The sequence below is a fragment of the Vitis vinifera genome, chromosome 3 (genome assembly GCF_030704535.1).
Source record: "Vitis vinifera cultivar Pinot Noir 40024 chromosome 3, ASM3070453v1".
Taxonomy (NCBI): domain Eukaryota; kingdom Viridiplantae; phylum Streptophyta; class Magnoliopsida; order Vitales; family Vitaceae; genus Vitis; species Vitis vinifera.
In genome coordinates, this window is record NC_081807.1 from 2312176 (window position 1) to 2331532 (window position 19357).

The 19357-nt window shown below is 35.0% G+C and overlaps 3 protein-coding genes across 5 annotated transcripts; all 3 read right to left on the minus strand.

The window, feature by feature from the left end:
* Nucleotides 1-224: 224 nt before the first annotated feature.
* On the minus strand, nucleotides 225-4432 carry LOC100262384 (lysM domain-containing GPI-anchored protein 2). Of its 2 annotated transcripts, XM_059735809.1 has the most exons (5): nucleotides 3593-4432; nucleotides 1561-1684; nucleotides 1268-1452; nucleotides 663-757; nucleotides 225-384 (listed from the first exon to the last, which is right to left on the minus strand). In XM_059735809.1, exons 1-5 carry the CDS (start codon nucleotides 4245-4247, stop codon nucleotides 382-384), a joined length of 1062 nt encoding a protein of 353 aa, XP_059591792.1. In that variant the 5' UTR covers nucleotides 4248-4432; the 3' UTR covers nucleotides 225-381. The 2 variants fall into 2 exon arrangements, with proteins under 2 accessions (XP_059591792.1, XP_002278742.1); XM_002278706.5 differs by lacking the exon at nucleotides 225-384 and having other exon boundaries at nucleotides 499-757; nucleotides 3593-4431.
* Nucleotides 4433-7793: 3361 nt separating this feature from the next.
* Nucleotides 7794-10571, minus strand: LOC100257272 (lysM domain-containing GPI-anchored protein 2). Its single transcript, XM_002278724.3, has 4 exons — nucleotides 9725-10571; nucleotides 9209-9329; nucleotides 8907-9088; nucleotides 7794-8079 (listed from the first exon to the last, which is right to left on the minus strand). Exons 1-4 carry the CDS (start codon nucleotides 10368-10370, stop codon nucleotides 7967-7969), a joined length of 1062 nt encoding a protein of 353 aa, XP_002278760.2. The 5' UTR covers nucleotides 10371-10571; the 3' UTR covers nucleotides 7794-7966.
* A 1753-nt stretch (nucleotides 10572-12324) lies between these two features.
* On the minus strand, nucleotides 12325-18540 carry LOC100243463 (glycerol-3-phosphate acyltransferase 9). Of its 2 annotated transcripts, none has more exons than XM_010647912.3 (12): nucleotides 18262-18540; nucleotides 18072-18165; nucleotides 17691-17809; nucleotides 17129-17228; nucleotides 16602-16697; nucleotides 16396-16492; nucleotides 14814-14901; nucleotides 14639-14735; nucleotides 14214-14299; nucleotides 13440-13559; nucleotides 13160-13258; nucleotides 12325-12616 (listed from the first exon to the last, which is right to left on the minus strand). In XM_010647912.3, exons 1-12 carry the CDS (start codon nucleotides 18381-18383, stop codon nucleotides 12568-12570), a joined length of 1167 nt encoding a protein of 388 aa, XP_010646214.1. In that variant the 5' UTR covers nucleotides 18384-18540; the 3' UTR covers nucleotides 12325-12567. The 2 variants fall into 2 exon arrangements, with proteins under 2 accessions (XP_010646214.1, XP_002281458.1); XM_002281422.5 differs by having other exon boundaries at nucleotides 18072-18129; nucleotides 18262-18539.
* Nucleotides 18541-19357: the final 817 nt, after the last annotated feature.

Below are 19357 nucleotides of genomic sequence, written 5' to 3' on the forward strand. Positions count from 1 at the left end.
TAAATATATATATATATAATTAATTTATTAATTTTAAATTTATTTTCTATTTTCCTTCATTTTTTTATTTCCTTCCATTTCTCCTCTCTATTTTCTTTCCCTCCATTTTTCCCATACCAAACATAGCCTTACACCGACTCAAAAACTGTTTTAAGAACATTTCCAAACAGGGCCTTACAATTTCCTATTAAAAAATTAAAAAAAAAAAAACAAACAATTATACAGAATCAGTAGCTTTATAAAACATTCTTCATATTCTTCAGAAACTATTTTAAGAACATTCCCAAACAGATCTTACAATTTCCCCTCCCCGATGATTCCACCGGTAACATGCTTTCTTTTATCCCGGAAGTCATTCTTCCCGGAAATTGTCGCCATAATTTACTACAAGCAATGTTCAAATGAGTAGCATAAAGCACCCCATGGAATAAGCAAAAATGGAGAATCAGAAGAAAAAGGGTTTAGTTTTCTGCACATTCACTACTGATGAGAGAGAGAAAAAATAAATTGCTGGGACATTAACATTTAACTCAAAGAGGAGGATACAAACAATATACATTTCGCGGAAATTTGCTCATACACTGACATTTATTTTGAACACGGGGAGATGCAGATACCAAGAAAAAACTTCAAGTAATGGTACAAAGCTACAGAGATCTTACTGAAAAAATTGAAGACCAAGCGAGAGCAATTGACGAGATGAAAAGGAAGGCCCAGCTCCAGACTTGTAGACCGATCTTTTGAGCATCATTACTAGCTGTTTGCCAACAGGGAAAAACAATCCGGTTGACAATAATGTTAGTAAGCATGAAAGTTAAATTTTCATGAGTTAGAACTGCATGAATTTTCAGTTGACCATTAATTGAAACAAACCCAGTTTGAATAACTGTCTACTGAAGAACCGGTCTAATGCACTTGTGCTGGTGTTAGTATACAAAAATGATTTGGAAAATTATAACGATGGGCAACATGGACGATCAGGGTCATGCCCAAAATCACTAGAGATGCCTATGTATTAATGGGCAATATCAGGGAATTGAGGGGAAGAGCGTGAGGGGACTTCTATTGGAAGTTGTTTCTCATTTTCCTAATCTCACCATGTCACCTAGATGGCTGGAACACACATCAATGGTGGAATATACCAAATGAAAATTTTCATTTAGTGACATAGGTAGCATGGTGCTTAAGCAATATTCATGGCTAGTCGCTAGATTAACAGGATATAAGAACTGAAGATAATGCATCAAAATTCATGATATGACCTTACCTGAACAAGCGTTCCCCTCAACAAGGGTTGTGAGGATCATTTGACTGGTGTAACCAGCATAGGCACAGGTCGTTCGGTTACAACCAGCAGAGGTGCTGTTGCCTATATACAAACTGCTACCTTCACATTGCATGCTAGGGCACGTTCTATTGGATAGCTTAAGCTGGGATGGCTCACATTGTAATCTGACAATCAATCCAAAAATGGAAAAGAAAAAATGAAGTTAGTCTATGGGAAGATAACAAAGGGAAAGGAGTGACTAGAAATTGGAGACCTTAGAGTGATTGACTTACGTCCAGTTGTTCGCAGAATCACACTTGCACATTACACAACTGTTGGCGGTGTAGACATATGTACCATTAGCGACAAGTAAAGGATAGTCTAATGAGTTGTTATTTGCTACCATTGATGTACAAGCTGAGAATAGAAAAAAAGAGAAAACATAAATTTTTAATAGACAATTAACAGAGATTAAGAAAGTATCACAGAAAATCAGAGACATGGACTTGGGGCTTTTGAAGGCTCCATTGGCTTTGGTCATGAATAGTGAGTCAGTAACGGGATATAACCCACCCATTTGTCTAGGAGTTGTTTCAGATGGCTAGCAGCATAGGATAAATGTTAGCATCTGGGTCAACCAACTTGGGCAGGGCTGAAGAGGGTTGAAGCCAAGTTAGAGCCTTAGAGGAGAGAAGGAATAGTACAATATCAATGAGTTCAGCTGAATTAAACTTCCTTAGGCCAAGATTTTCCCAAACTATAAGCACATCCAGCTTATATCATAAGCATTAATGGCAATCCCATTGTATAATTAATAGGATGACTCGTGAAAAATTACTATTATTTTTATACACTTTCTAATCTAGCATGCACAAACTAGTAAATAAATTAGCATACACATTTCGACGTTTGAGAGGATTATTGGAGGACACTCAGTGAATGAGCTACACTAGTAGCATTCAGATGCAGTTTATCCAAGAGGGAAAAACAAAACAAATGTTTTTCAATTTTTATCTGGAATAGGAGGGCTCTAGTAATGGACATATATTCAACAAAACAGCATACCAAAGCAAACATACCCTTCATATGATTCCAAAACACTAGCCAAAGACAAGTCATGTGGTGCCCATATTAGCTCAATAAATCGAAAACAAATGTATATATCCTCTACACTATTTCACTCATGGACCCTAGTTCTTCATTTGGCAGTCCTGTTCCTATTTATTTCAACATGCCCCAAAAAAAGGGGCAATACTTCAACATGCCCCAAAATAAGGGGCAATACAACAGTGCATACCAATTATTTTTCCTTCCTAGGGTAATGTCAAAATCATTTGTGTCCTCAAATTTAACTACGCGTGCAACAGAAAATGCCAAGGTACTAAGAGCCAAGTATCAGCCTCTCAGTCTTGCTCCAATCATACATCAAACTTATTGCTTTTTCACAACTCCAAAAGTGACCCAATTGAGTGTACCAAAGTACTAACTCAATTATTAAAATCCTCAAGTTTTTTCAAATACCCCATATAGAGATAAAAGAGAAAATTCAAAATTATCGAGTGCCATATAATTTTGCAGAAACTTTACTTCAGTTCAATCATTCCATCCTTTCACTTCTCATCACCTTATATCAAAACGCATAAATCCACAAATAAGAATGGTAAATGTTCCCCAAAAAAAGGACAGAATAGTGGATTATGACTAACATTATTCAAGCAAATCTACTTTTTCAAATAAAAGAAATAATAACCCATAATTTTTCAAATAATTACATTCATGTCATTCTCTTGAGAGGGGAAAAAACAATTTCAATCATTTAGCATTTTTGTTGCCTAGTTGAAACTTGAAACCCAAAAATCAGTCATCAATTTCATACTTTTCTTACACTGACAAGTACAGATAAAGCTCCAAATGAACTGAATCAAATTCTATGCTCTCATTTCTCTTGAATGAATATGTAAAGATACATCAATTTTTGAATAATTTTTTCCTCTGCAATTTCCGTTGAGTTCCTCCCCTGTTTTCTTTCCCCAGCAATTTGAGTGATCCAAACTGAGCCTTGAATCCTTAAATAAATATCACCATAAATGTTTAAAAACAAAAACAAAACTGAAGTATAATTTTGTTCGATCAAATTAAGCAGAACCTCCGAGCTGAAGAATTTTCCTGATAATTACATTCATACCCTTCTACTATTAGGAAAAGCGTTTTTGTTACCTAATTCGAACCAAAAAAATCACTCATCTACTTCTATGTTTCTGAATCTGAAAAGTGCAGATAAATTAAAAAAAAGTGGTTTGGAAAAATAGGAGAAAAGCAAAAGACCTTTGAGAGGAACATCAAGAACAGCACCGGCCTGAAGATTCTTGGGATCTGTAATGCCGTTGAGCCTCAACAACGTCTCCTGAGTGGTGCCGTACTCCTCCGCAATCAGCTCCACGGAGCTCCCGGCTTCCACCACATGCCCGTAGTGCACCACCTTCGATCCATTCACCTCATCGCAGCTACACGGCAGCGGAATCCATAGCTCTTGCCCTACTTCAATCAAATTCGCATCCGAAATGTTGTTCACCGCCTGAATCTCCTGATACGTAACCAGTCCCGCGAACACCTCCGCCGCGATGTGGTACAGTCCGTCGTCCTTCTGCACAGTGTACACCGGCCGGTGGTTCGAAATTCCGGTTCCGTTAGAGCAGCGGCAGCGGAAGGGGATGACGATCTTGTCCTTCGCGGCTACGCTTTGGTTCGGCGAGGTCGAGGTCGGGAGGGAGTTGGCGCCGAGTAGAGTTCGAAGGTTTTTGACGTCGAAGAGAGTCTGGATGGCAGATAGAGTGGTGGTGTTGGGGGAGACGTAGTCGATGAGAGCGCTGCAGGTGGTGGACCTGGTGGTGGAGTTACAGGTGAAGGCTGCCTGAACTTTGGGCACAGTGGTGAGCACGGAGAGGAAGAATAGGGCGAGAAGCAGAGTAGCAGAACCCATGGCCAGGGGTAGGTGCTAATGCGCACGGTGGTGCTGAGGTTTAGAGTGGGAGGGTTTTAGTGGGAAGTGGAGGAAAAGGTGGAAGTGCAAGAGTTTGGCTACAGGGATCACGTGCGATGTAGCCTCTTACTCATTCGGAATTTCAGAGGCACCACTGTTGACCTGTTCATTCCATTATTTCATATCCACCTTGCGAGGCTGGTTGGGGCCTTGGAGAATTTTTTATTCAAATATTAATATATCAAAATAGGATTATCAAGCTTTGAGATAAGCAAATTAGACAATGGCTACATTAACTTCTATAAGTATATTATTACTATGTTGTTGATTAACTTCTATAAGTACAAGTAATTATTATTACTATGTTGTTGATACCGGATCAACTAATGATGTATTCCTCCCTTTGGCAATGACAACGAAAGCTCTTGTTGAAATGCTGGAATCTGGGCTCTCTGTTTCCTACGCGAAGATGTTCGGACGGGTTGTCCAGACATACCCTTCAAAGCCTAAGTCAAATTTTGAAATAAATAGAAACTCTTAGAGACAGAGTAGGTGAGAGAACTCATAGTAATGCCCCCCTTTGTTCTATTACACTAGGATTTTTATAATGCTCAAATGAGGCATAGTAATACTGAGTTGGCCCTTGTAATGATGGCTACTCAGTAGTGACAAGGCAATCATCACAACTGCAAGACAGTTGGAGCTGTGTCAGACGGTGTGTTATGATACAACTTGTCGTCCCTTCAACTTGTTGAACGTATAGGACTGATTGTGATAGTCCGTTCATATAGACTTAAGGATGGAAAAGATCTCATCAGTCATTCAAGTATCAGACAACCAAATCCTTACACACTCGAGAAGATTTGGGGTTGTTAGGGAAGTGTAGCCCGTTCGGTGGTACAAATGGTCGGGATATGATGTTTTCGAATGTCTTGAAAGTTGTCCGAACAGTGATAAAAGGAGTGACACGTGGTCCAACTAGGACGATGCCATGTGGAAAGACATGTGGGAGAAGGCACCACATATGTGACTGAATTTTTTTAAAATACTATTTTAAAATGAAAATTATATTTACGTCTACTTAATTTCTTTTGGCATTAGTTAAAGTAATGAATCATTTTAAGACACAATGGCTCTCTATGAAATAACCAAATTATCCTTAAAGAGAAATGCACATTCATCTTATTTGAATGTCGGTGACAAACAATTACATGATATCCATCCGACTTTCCAAATCTGAACCCTTTTTAGTATCTAACATATTTACAAATATTCAACCTGATGGGCTTGAACATTTGCACAATGTCCAACCTTTTAAATTTGGACACTACAAGATGAGTTATTTTATTTTATTACCATTTCTTTTTTCTTTTTTTAGATTTATCACATTTAAATCAAATTTAGATTATTTTTAATTTTTTTTCAACTATTTTAAGATGGAAGACGGGTTATCTTAAAATTTAAGAAAAAATGGAATAAAAAAAATAAAAAAGAAAAGTAAAAGTAAATGTGAAAAAAATAGATTCGAAATCAATAAGTAATTTTTATATACTACTTCAAATTCATTTGATTTATTTTAACATTTTTTATAAAGATTAAATACTTTAAAAATACATAAGTATTTTTACTAATTTGATTTATATTTAATTTTATTTCATATTTTTCATAAAACAATTAAACAAGAGAAAATCATTTTCTTTTTTTTTCTTTATTTATTACCTTTTAGGAACAAAAACATAATTTAAAAGATATTTTATATAAGGATTTGTTGTTGAGAAAATAATGAAGAAGTCGAATATAAAAGAGAAGACTGAAAAGGGTATTTTGGGCATATATTAGAAATTTGAAGGTGAATGTGTGTTTTAAAGAATTTGTATTGGATCATATCTCTGGCCATCTGGGCTTTACAAAAGGAAACATAGTATTGGAATGTGTATGAATATATTTCCAAAATTAGTCCCTAAAAAGTGATTTATAAAAGAGACTTGTTGTAAAGTGAAATGGAAAGGTGTGTGATTGAGAACTGACGTACAAAAGAAACATACCATTTGAAAGTGGACAGGAGGGATATGGATGGATTTCGATGGAATGAAGGAATCAATGGTCCAATCATAGAGGAATTTGATAGAGAAGGAGAAAAGAAAATTGAGAGGGAGGATTTGGGTTTTCTTAACTGCCTACTTTCTTCCAAACAATGCTAAGGATTAGGAAAACACAACTATCCCACTGAAGGCTGAAGCTAAAGATTAAAGATAAGCACTTGATGGAATTATCAAGGGAACAAACAAAATTAACAAAACTAGACTAGGGCCATCCACGATCCCACTTCCAGCTAGTGCGGTTGGGTATGGAAATCAAATGCTTGGCAAACGCTCTGTGAATAGGGATGGCAATGGGACGGGCTAGGCTACCTACCACTGCTCCACCGCAAATGCTAGGCCACTGTCCACGCCTTGGATTCATATCCATGCTAGAGGAATATCACGTGACTAAGACATGTTTACGAGTAAAGAAAACTGGAGGAAACATGAATACTAAATATACTTTCTTTCTTCTTCTTTTTTAATTTTTTTAATTTATTTTTTTCTTTTATATTAAAATTAATATAATTTAAAAATGTATAAAATTTAATTATAATTATTTTTCATATTTTTAATATAAAATATAAAAACTCTTATAGAAATGTTAAAAGACTTAACTTATATTCTTAAAAATTATTTAAATTTTTTTAAAATGGATTGCTTTACGGAATAAATTTCAAGTATTTTTATAGTTATCTAAGCATATGAAAAATATTTTGAAAACTTTTTCATGAAATCAAGAACTATTTTTAAAATTTGTTTTCAAAAAATATTTTTGAAAAAAATTCACAAACAAACTCTTAGTAATTAAGAGCATATTTGATTATGTGATTTAAAAACAAAAAATTGTTTTTTACAAATTTCTAATACTGTTTGACAATTATTTTTTGAAAATAATTTTTAAAAATAAATTGAAATAAAAAATAATTTTCACCTTTTTTTTTAAAAAAAAAAAATGAAGATATGGATCCATTTGACCATATTTTTAAAAAATGTTTTTGAATTAAAAAATAAAATACAATTTTTAAAAACAAGTTTCAAAGAATATAATCAAACAGCCCTAAGTATCCTACTTCAAATTTGAGCATTAGCTTTCAAAATTTCATAGAATTTCTATAATTTGTGTATTAAGCATGATACTTTTGAAAAGAAAAAAAAATGTGAAAGAAAAATAAATTATAAAAAATTGGAGAAGAGAGAACATGTTGGTATTGACTTTGTATATGAAATTTATAAAAAATAATAATAACTAATAATAAATAAAAACTAAAAAAAAAAAAAGAAAAAGAAAAAAACATCCAGGAAAGATGAAGAGAAAATGTTGATATTCAAAGTGAGAGAAAACAATGTTTAAAATGCAAGAATTTGGTATATGTTGTAACTTGTAAGAGACTAAAATTTTGGGTTTTTATTGTGTCATTGGCCTCAGTTGCTAGATCAGGGAGAACCAAAATCACATCATCACTCAAGAAAAAAAGGTTTTACTTTCTGCCCATTCTTTATTCACGAAACTAACCAGTACAAAAATACACCACCAAAATTAAACTCAAAAATAGACACTAACATTAGAATGACCAGCGGATTGGAACAGATGCCGCAACAAAAATGCAGAAGAAATGATAGAGAAGCATAGAAATCCTACTGGGAATGATGAAGATAAAGCATAACCAATTGGCTTACTATGAAAACAAAGTTCCATCTCCAACTGGGCAGAGTGATTTTCGAAGCATAGCTGGGAGCATTGTTAGTAGCTGTTTGCCAACAAGAACAAACACATGAGTCTTCAGTTGATAAGAATAGCTAGCAAGCGAGAAAGATCATGTGAAGAAAAGATTAATGTATTTTGGTTCTTGTGACCATAAGAAAATTTGATTGTTGAAAATCAAATGAAGACTTGGGCCAAGTCCAAAACCACAACAACCACCCATGTAACAATTGGTGCGACATCTCAAGAAACAGTAATCTTCAAATACAGGTATTTGTCTTAGTGGATTGTGTTCATGTTGAGTCAAAATCTAAGCATTTTACTGCATAGATCAACTCAAGCCCGATTACGAATAATCATGTCAAGCCTAATTATTAAACAGGTAATATGTCCTATAATCATTCAACCCATTTAATAATCAAGTCATCATATTTAATAATTAGGTTGAATTAGATTTTGTACAAGTCTATATAATTAATGCCTCGACCAAATGTGTTTATGACTCGATTCATCTATTTATTTAAAAATAAATTTGAAATGAATCAAATATGGGGTTAGGTTAAATAATTTAAAATTATAATTAGATTAACTAATGGAATTATTAAATAGGTCAATTCGGGTTAAATTCATATTATAGGGAATGATCCAAAAACTATCAACTTATTAAATGGATTATGCAATCAACACAAATTTGACAAAGACTTGATTATGCTCAACCCAAACCCATGAAAAACGTATTGGCTTCGAGTCGAGTTGGCTAACTCACTCACATAGCACTTAGGCTATATTCAGGCTTATAAATGCCCCCACTCATTCTATTAACGGAACATACAAACTCAAAATAATGCATCAAAACGCGTAATGTGAACTTACATGAACAAGTGGACTCAACAAGGCTTGTGAAGATTGTTTGGTTGGTGTAACCAGCATAGGCACAGGTTGTCCTGTTACAAGTGGTAGATGTGGAGTTGCCAATGGATAAACCACTACTCCCACATTCCATGCTAGGGCACGTTCCATTTGTTATATTAAGCCCGGATTGCTCACATTGTAATCTGACCCATCAGTCCAAAAATGAAGCAAAAAAAAAAAATTCAGAAAGAATCAGTCTACGTGAAGCTAACAAGGGAAAAGGGAGGAACCCAATGTTGCAAACCATCAAGTGATAAACTTACGTCCAGTTGTTTGCAGAATAACACTGGCACTTCACACAATTGTTTGCAGTGTAGGCATAAGTACCATTAGAGAGGAGTAATGGGTAGTCCAATGAGGTGTTCTTTACCACAGAAGTACAAGCTGTTGATAAACAAACAATCATCATACATTTATAACAAATGAACAAGAAAGCATCACAGAAGCCGAGTTCATAGCAGTGATACTGACATGGATTTAAAGTCTCAAACAAATTGGGTGAATTTGAGTGTTGTATGGCCTAGGCCTGGCTTTTTTCGGGTTCTTTTGTAGCAAAATGTAGGTTTTCATGACTCCAAAAATCAACCATTGCTTCCGATCATCCTTTCGGTTTTAATGCAGTTACATAAATCACATAAATCAATTCTTTGATTTGATCTTTAGAATCTATGGATCCAAGCTCAATAACTCCTAATTTGCTTAGTGCTCTACTCAAGAAGCGTAAAAAAGCTATTAATTGAATGAATCAAATCAGATTTGAAGGGGAAAAGGGGAAAGACCTTTGAGGGGAACATCAAGGACATCACCGGCCTTAAGATTCTTGGGATCTGTAATGTTGTTGAGCTCCAACAGCGTCTCTTCGGTGGTTCCGTACTTCTCCGCGATCTCCGCCACGGAGCTTCCGGATTCCACCACGTGCCCGTAGTGCACCACCTTCGATTCATTCACCTCATCGCAGCTACACGGCAGCGGAATCCACAGCTCTTGCCCTACTTCAATCAAATTCGCATCCGAAATGTTGTTCACCGCCTGAATCTCCTGATACGTCACCAGTCCCGCGAACACCTCCGCCGCGATGTGGTACAGTCCGTCGTCCTTCTGCACAGTGTACACCGGCCGGTGGTTCGAAATTCCGGTTCCGTTAGAGCAGCGGCAGCGGAAGGGGATGACGATCTTGTCCTTCGCGGCTACGCTTTGGTTCGTTGGGGTCGAGGCCGGGAGGGAGTTGGCGCCGAGTAGAGTTCGAAAGTTTTTGACGCCGAAGAGAGTCTGGATGGCGGATAGAGTGGTGGTGTTGGGGGAGACGTAGCCGACGAGAGCGTTACAGGTGGGGCCGGAGCTGCATTTGAAGCTGGCCTGAGCTCTCGGCGCAGTGATGAGCACCGAGAGGAAGGATAGGGCGAGAAGCAGCGTAGCAGAACCCATGGCGGAGTGGTACGGAGAGTGGTGGATTGGAGAGAGAAGGAGTTATATGGAGCAGAGGGGTGGAGTTCAGGGGAGGGACCACCGGTGTGCACGTTAGCATCTTCGGAGAAAGGTCAAGGTGTGAAAAGAAGGAAACCGCGAAGCAGAACAGAAGAAGAGCAGACGCAATGTGATTGCGAAGACTTTGACAAAGACTTCGTCAGCCCTTCGGTCCCCGCTCGATCCGTAGCGGGAAACGACGACTGTATTAAAATAATATATTTTTAAAAATAATTTTCCTTATTCAACTCATACTAAAAGACAAATATTTTTCCTAAGGAGGGTGACAGCTGGCATGGCATTAAATAAATCGCTATTTTTTATTTTTTATTGTTATTAATTTTTTTAGTCTATGAATTAATTTTCTTTTTCTTTTTAGCAGCGTTTTGCTTACTCCATAGAAAATTTAGTCATATTACCATCATTGACCGGTAAAAGGCAAATAATTTAAATTAATATCATAATCTAAGACAATATTTAATTAAAAATAAAAATTAGAGCTGTCATTATCCTTATATTTATATATTTAGGTTATACTTTGGGTTATCTAGAAATAATAATAATAAAAATGGTTAAAGAAAAATGATTCTTTTATATTTATTATAAAAAAAATCAAGTATAATTAAAATTAATAAAAAAATTATATATTTAAATTATTTAATTTTTACATAAAATAATTATTAAGTGAAATAAATTGAAAATAGGATTAGGGAAAATGTGAACGATTGTAATTGATTGTCTATTTTCCATTCCTCGGGTCGATCCTTCATTCCATGAAGCCTCTCTTTAGTCTTTCGACTCTTTCCACGAAGTCTTGTTAAGGAATGTGTTTTCAAAGAATTATAAAAATATATATATTTTTTTAATAATTGAAAACTGTCTTTCATAATTATAAACATGTGCCATAATTTTTTCTTTAAAACATTGTTCTAAAAACATATTTTAATTATCTTAAATCATTTTTACTTATTTTTTAAAAATAATTATATAAACATAATTGAAATTAAAATACCACATTTCAAATTTTCAGATTTCTATTTTCGAAAAAATTTCAAATTATTTTCAAAAACGTTGCTGAACACAGTTTAATTTAACATGTATTTTCTGAATAGTTAATAGCAAAATGATTTTTTCTATCCATTAGCGTAAATATTAGACGTTATGAACCAAACCATATTAAGAGTTTATTTACTAATGATTTTAAAAATTGTTGTTTCTAATATTTTTAACACTTAAAAATTATTATTTTTCAAATATTAGAGATGCTAAAAAATGTTTTTGACATTTCCAATACCTGAGAATAAAAAATTTTAAATGTAAAAAATATTAAAAACACTTTTTAAAATTACTATTAAAAATACTTTAAAAATATGTTTAACAGTAATTTTGACAAGTATTTCTAATAATTTTAATACTTAAAAAATTTTATTTTTCAAGTAATAAAAAAATTAGAAATACTTCTCAAAATTACTACCAAACACACTTTAAAAACATGTTCGAAGTGATTATAAAAAAGGTTTCTAACATTCGTAATAATTAAAAATTTATATCATTTAAGTGTTAAAAATATTAAAAATATTTTCTAAAATAACTCTCAAACGCACTCTGTAATTTTGCACATGGATGATGTTATTTTTGTTCTGGCATTAATATTCAGACATTAAAATTTCCACCCACACTGTAAGTGCTGGCCTGAGAGCTTATGCGACAATACATGGACTACCTCTTCCTCAAGTCTATGGGTCCCAAACTTCAATTGAAATAGATATGGACATTCACCTGCCTTAAAAAGAGTCCAGTAACAATCTGCATTCACTACTGCAAATGCCTGTCCAACTTTCAAGACCAAGGACGTCTACTAATCCACGGTTTCAGTACAAACGTTTGAAGAATTTTATCTGAGACGTTATACAGCTGCTAGAAATTGGATCAATTACCATGACAGGTTCGAAACAGTAGCAATATTTCCACAGTTCACTGATACAATCAATAATCATATAAGACAATCTTATTTTGAGATGCAAAATTGTACACAGGTCTTAGAGTGTCTTCCAAGAAATTTTTTACCAACCACTAGGGGGGGAAATCAGGTGTGCAGCAAGGAATGTGATGCCTGAACAAACACGAAACACTTACTTCAGAAGATGTAATATGTATATCACTTCTCTTCCAGGCGCCGTAACACTGAATCAGCAAAGCTCTGCTGCCTGCATATGTAAAAATAACTCGAGAGTTTAGAGATATCATAATCTTCAATTTTCCTCATTTCTAAAACCAGTTAGGTAATCCAGCTCATAAAAGGATAATCGACCCAGTATGGAAAACTTTGTAATTAAATTATGAAGAGGCGTAAAATGTCCCTTTGAAACAAAAATTATAAGTTAAATAACATGCTGAGGTGGGGTGCCGATGTGAGAATGGGTATGATAAGAGTAAATGCAGTAAAGAAAAATGGGGACTCATATTCCCTTTACACAAAAGGGCAAACAAAGCCCGAAATATCTTGGAAAATGTGAGTTACCAAATAAAATAAATTAGCATATCCCATAATAGCAGCATGGAGAAAACATCAAACAAAAAGGTCAGGGTAACAAAAGACCAGCCAATATAGTCATGAGGCTGAATGGCTGGGAGCATTCAATGGATGATGCATGCAGTGACAACAGAAGTGCATATGTTTAGCCCTCATCCTGGCGGAAACAACTTGGAATGATCAACCATAGAAGATATTAGAAAATATTTTGACTTACTTCTGCTCTCTATGCTTTGGGCTAGGGCGAGAGTACTTCAAATATCCATCCCAAGGAACCTTTTTCAAACCAGCTCGAAGAGAAATTATGTCCCTGACCCTGCAAAGAGTATCCAATTCAAACAAAATATATTGTTAAGGATTGCTAAGCATTTGGCACTGAATTTCCTCCTCCGTTTTACTTAAAAAATGAACCTAGTGGTGGATTACAGACATAATTCTAAGAGAGACACGTTAGATACCAGCATTAAGTTATTCAAACTGAGGAAGAGATAAGTCACCTCTCTGCAAATTCAATGGGTGTCTCTCCTGGCTTCAATGTTTGGGGCTCTAAGTACCAAACATCACAAACGACAGCCCAGGATGTCATAAGCTGCAGAAGATGCATTGTAAAGGATTGCCTGCAAACAAGATATGCACTTCAGATAATACCTCTAATACCACCAACAGCATATCAATATATCTGAATATCCAGGTATTTTAACATAACTCAGGCATATATAATAGATGGTTCAATAAAAAAATAAACTAAGGAACTCATCAGACATTGGTTTTTTTTATCCTTTGTCTGGGCTTGAGAAACAAGTGATTCAATTAGTGAGTCTTCATAGACTGCAATGTAAATCAAGTTTTACAGCAACCTTACCACTAACCATAAACATGCATGCTAAGAGCAGACAATTGAGATATTCTAGCGAATATTTGCATAAAACCTCTGATTTGTACAACTTTAAGGATTGGAAAATAAATAAATGAAAAGAATAAGAATGGAAAATAGAATTTATATTATCACTTCTAGAAATCAAATGGGAGGACCATGTCCCATCGCATCATCTTGAACTGAAAATTTGTTCCAGAATGAAAAGCATTTTAAAACAGAAGCACAAATGCTTGCTTTTCAGACAGCAACATAAACAATAATATAATTATTGGATAAATGCAAAACATAATGCGATATGTTCAAAAGCAACCCTTTTTGTGAACAACTCAATGCTTTCACTGACTGCATAGCATATACAAATCAAAAGATCAGAGTACCAAACAATGTTCCTTACTTCTTACTGTTCCAGAAAGCATCAACGAAAATCTTATTGTACTTTATTGCAATAGGGCAAACAGTGCAGCCAAGTTCGAATGCGCCCTAAACATAACAAAGAAACAAAAGAGTGAGTAAGAAATAATTGTCATTCCCAAAAAATAACTCCCCTTGCTTAAAGTCTAAGCCAAATTAAAAAGGCCTGGTATCAGCTGGACTTGCATAAGGAATGAATATTTTAGCATCCAGAAGTGAAAACCTTCTGAATATACCAACCTATGTGTCCCTTCTGGAAAACACTGGGAAAAGGGGAAGAAATATAGAAAGTATTCAATTCTGAAATAAAACATGGCATTTCGTATATTTCACAAACAATTCCTGCTTTTAAAAAAATAAACAAATAAATAAAATTAAATAAATTTAAAAAAAAAAAAAACCAAGTACCTTCTTGAACATGACAGTGTAGTGGTTATTCACACAAGTTCCTTCTGGGAATATGAGAAGAGGGTTGTTGTCAGCCCCCTGAACATGATCCCTTAGCCTGAAAACACAAATTCAAATCATAAGATTGACAGTGTTGTGATATAAAATATTTTAAGCATTTTCTATTTAAACTTACTTCCTAGCAACAATTTCACGGTCCTTTGCTTCTGTACGATTGAACCAGATACATCCTACACTCTCCAAAATGGTACTTTGCAGCAATCCTATATAAAATGCATAAACAACAAAAAAATTCCGTAAGTGTTCAATACCTTAAGAATACGGCCCTTGATTTGAATTATTCCATACCATGCAATGAATGGTTGACAACTTGTAATGGTAGGTTAAGAAAAATAGAAAAAAAAAAAATAAATGAGAGAACATAGAGAACACTGTTTAAATTTCCCCAAAATCCATGAATTATTTCCGCTTCTAATAGTGAATGAAGTTGAACTCAATCCTAAAGAGTTCAAAACCTTGAGAACAATTCCTGGAGGACAATGACTAGTATTCTGCCTTAACCAGTATAGACTACAGCACTTCTATTCCCCTGGGATTTTCATGATGGCTATGGTCTTAGCAGACAGCGCAAGGATACACACTACTCAACCAGTCAAGAAGTCGGACCAATTATAATTTATAAATGCTACAGTATCAATGATCACGATATCCACCTCAAAATTTTTATCTAGCCTTGCACATATACCATACTGACAACATCGAAAAGTGTAAGCTATCTAAAATGCCCAAATAAAATTTTGTTCATTCAGAAAACACACGCACATCCACAGACATTCAGTACATTGGACGAAACCCAAATAGTGAAAACTGCACGCAGAAAATCCAATGAAATGAAGTTTAACTAACTTCCAGTTTGGAGCATTTTAGGCTCTTGAATTAGACCATAGTTATCAGGGGTAGAACCAGGGTTTTACTTTTTCATGGCCAGAAAATGCTAGTTTAATAAGAAGTCATCTCCAATCAGTTCACAATATTAACTCACAACATTATCCTTATGATAAATTTGACTTAATTCATTAAACAACTTGAAACAATTCATGGTAGAAAAAGGCCAAGCCTTGAAGAGTTCCACTTGTGTATGATGTAGAAATTCACCATGAACTCCAAACTTTTTCAAACTCGAATAAAAGTAAAATGGTTCTTTTTTTTCAGTATTTCCTAATATGGGAAAATTTTCGATCAAGAATTTGAAGAATTTGATTTATTTATTTTTATTAGATCTACATTTTAATTTAATCAAATTTATCTTTTCTAAAAAAAATGATCTACTGAAAGGAAAAATACAGTTCGCATTATCATTGAATAATAAAATTCATCTTTTCCAAAAGGCTAATTTACTGAAAGGAAAAAACACAGTTTTCCACTATCATGGAATATAGCTTATTAGAAGTAATATAATGGAACTATGTAAGAAAATAACAAAGACACTGCCCCCATCCAAACAAAACCCCCAGCAGTAATTTTCATCCAGATGTCACACATTTTTTATGAAGTTAATGTATCATGTCAGGTTTTTCTGGAGTTAATACAAAACTCACTGGGTTGGAAATGCTTCTGCCTGTCAGGGGCACTTCAGATATTTTGAAGAGAAAACACACACACACACGAGGCAGAAACTAGCAATTCATTACAATGAAAGCTTCTGAAAAATGAATTGTACTGTGTCTAGATATGTGGATTACGTTTTGAACACTTACCAACCCAGCCAGGATGCTTCTGCATAATAACTGCAAATGCAGTCATCTGTTCTAAAACGATAAAATCAATCATGGAAGTATGATTGGCAACAAAAACCTGTTCAAATCATGAACGGAATTTCAGAAAATACAAGCATATTACTTGGATTTATAGGTAAATTAACATCAGATGACATCTAAATAATAGAAATTACAGTCAGATATACCTGCTGAGGCCTCCTGCTAGGCCGTGGCCCATGGTACTTGACAACTCCAGTCCATGATGCAACAAAGAAGCTGCAAATTAACTCCACTAGACATCTCTGAATAGAAGATAACCAAGGTGATGTACGTTTGTTAGCCAGTGTAACTAACTTATATACAAAATCAATCAAAGGAGGAAGAAAAAGGACCATTAGCACACAGAAAATTTAAACTAGGACATGTCTCGTTCCAATCACCCCCCAGGGCTATTCATCTAATCCCAATATAAGCAAGAACCTAAAAGCCTCAGAAGCATATGATCAGTGAATTGAAGGTGCCATTTGTAGTGGTTACATACTGGGATGCAGGTGATTATTCTGAGAAAAAGCTATTTGAGCATGTGTATGTGGATTGTGCATACAAACTCTTCATGGTAAAGTATTACTTTTACAAATATTAGGAGCATATTTAAACATAGAGAAGTCCAGCATGAAGCACAAAGCAGTTGGATTCAAAGTAGGAACAAATACACACAAGTAAGAGCATGCACCTCCAACTTTTTCCTCAACTTATCGTTTCCCTTCAATAGAAAATGTACTGGAATAAAGGATGAAAGGAATATTATCCACCCCAGTGTGAGTACTAGAACCCTGCAGATCAAATTGAGATGCATCAGATAGCTAAAAGGTGACATCATGCAAGTTCATTATCATAGCAAGTATTACAGTCTGGCCCAGCTAAAAGTAAATATGACCACAGAATTCATCAAACTCCCCAAATTTTGAGATAATGTCAAAGTAGAAAACCAAACAATGGATTATAATTGAGCCCCAATAGTGCATTAACCATAAATTAGGAGTGTATAAACAATAACCATTATCTTGAAATGGACCTCAAATACTTTACTGCTGTGAGACATGTCAAACCCCATCATCAGGGAAATGTCCAAATGCAATAGAGTAAAAGGCAATACGATATTTCTAACGACATAAGAAAACCAACACTGGATCCAACAACGATGAAATTGTTCTAAGAAACAAGACCCTAAAAATTCCCCAAACAATTAAACTACCGTGGATTTGTTTGAAACAACGCTGATTCGAGTCTCTAACCTTGTGGGAAATAAAATTCCATATCGAATTACCACTCCCAAACACCAAAGAGGAAACAAATACACATTCCAGTTCCAAGGCTCCGGAGGGTTCGACTTGAAACATCGTGTGAAAGAGTCCTGAACATCCATAAACAAGCTCAACAAATTCAGAAGAGAACACACACATACAAATAGTTTTCAACTTTTACCCTCTGTTTGGCTGCTGAGAAAATATAAAATCACTGTTATGCCGCACTAATCTTGCCAAAACCAACGCAAACTTTTTTTCCCTAAGGCAAGAAAATTACCAACCGAGCAATGCTTAAAATCCAAAATTAAGCCTCAATTTTCCTCCCGCCCTTTCTCAGCAACCAAACAGAGCAAAATTGCAGAGAATTACGTCAACAATGGCCCCAGCAGCCTCGGTTAGGGTCGGCGAAATGTCCAATAAATCACGCCTGCACACAGTCCACCAATCCACCAATCCACAATCACTAAAACAAAACAACAACAAAAATCCACCAATTTTCTTGCCAACCAAACAGTCCAAAATTAGAAAAAAACAAAATTAAATTTTAAAAAATGGTTACAGGCGAAGCTTGCCGCGAGGTTCTTGCATGGATCCGGAGGGAAGGTAGTCTTCGAGATTGGGGCGATCCAAGTCGAGCTCGGAGCTTGAGGAAGTGAGCTTATTATCGGGAGCGTTGGCCATGGCTTCGTGTGCAAGGGAGCCTTCAGATTCCTCTGTTGCAGTTTATCTTCCCTTTCGGTGTACGAGTTTCATGTGCTACGATTCTCTTACACTTTCTCGCTTCACCTTCACGCACACCAACGCAGATGACTCGCTGCCCTCATCCCCTTCGCCTCCACCGCTTTCTTACTCATTAATTGTTTTTTACCTGGGGTCATTTTTGTGTTACTTTTGACCGCAAATACTTACCAATACCCGATATGCGATCCGGGTCCAAAGACATGGTAAAATCTAGTAGAGTAAAGGGTGTTATGGACTTGGACTTTTCTAAGGTTACGTGCGACACTTAAAGCAATTAAACTATCTTGAGATTAAAATACCCCAAAAATTGGTTTTAATTCTATGATGAAATGTTGAATTTGATGTAGCCAATAATGACATATGGGTTACTTATAAATTAAAATTTGATGGGTTAGTTTAATAATTGTTGCAGTTAGCCAACTACCAAGATTTTTGGGAGCCAAGGTTGTTGAATGCCCCAGCCTGCAAGCACCCTGTCCTACCAAGTACCAACGTTAACATCATACATATGGAAATTGTTAATTTTAGGATTTATGAAATAATTAATTGTATGTTGTGATGTCAATGGGTTGGGTTGACTTGTTGAACTGGGTTGCCCTGGTGGCCCATATTGAGGTGGGTTACCCATTTAGCTATGTATGGTCCTGAAAAGTTAGAAAATATAAAGAAAAGAAAATACAAAAGAAATATAGAAAAAAAAAAAAGAAAAAAATGAGAGAAAAAAATTAAAAGTCAATAAATTATATTTATTTACTACTTCAAACTCATTTTATTATTTTAATTCATCAATATAAAGATTAAATAATTTAAAAATGCATAGGTTTCTAATTAGTTTTAATTATATTTGATTTTTTTTAAGACAACTAATAATGAAAAAATCATTTTCCTTTATATTTTTTTTTTAATATTTTTGG

Excerpts from the sequence above, each read along its gene's own strand:
- LOC100257272 (XM_002278724.3), bottom strand. The coding sequence starts at position 10,370 with ATGGGTTCTGCTACGCTGCTTCTCGCCCTATCCTTCCTCTCGGTGCTC. Across the intron at positions 9,330-9,724 it reads CCTTGATGTTCCCCTCAAAG|CTTGTACTTCTGTGGTAAAG; the intron begins GTCTTTCCCCTT and ends GTTTATCAACAG. Across the intron at positions 9,089-9,208 it reads TATTCTGCAAACAACTGGAC|ATTACAATGTGAGCAATCCG; the intron begins GTAAGTTTATCA and ends CTGATGGGTCAG.
- LOC100262384 (XM_002278706.5), bottom strand. The coding sequence starts at position 4,247 with ATGGGTTCTGCTACTCTGCTTCTCGCCCTATTCTTCCTCTCCGTGCTC. Across the intron at positions 1,453-1,560 it reads GATTCTGCGAACAACTGGAC|ATTACAATGTGAGCCATCCC; the intron begins GTAAGTCAATCA and ends ATTGATTGTCAG. Across the intron at positions 758-1,267 it reads TGAGGGGAACGCTTGTTCAG|CTAGTAATGATGCTCAAAAG; the intron begins GTAAGGTCATAT and ends GTTGGCAAACAG.
- LOC100243463 (XM_010647912.3), bottom strand. The coding sequence starts at position 18,383 with ATGGCCAACGCTCCCGATAATAAGCTCACTTCCTCAAGCTCCGAGCTC. Across the intron at positions 17,810-18,071 it reads CTGCTGGGGCCATTGTTGAC|GACTCTTTCACACGATGTTT; the intron begins GTAATTCTCTGC and ends ATGGATGTTCAG. Across the intron at positions 14,300-14,638 it reads ACACTGTCATGTTCAAGAAG|GGCGCATTCGAACTTGGCTG; the intron begins GTACTTGGTTTT and ends TGTTATGTTTAG.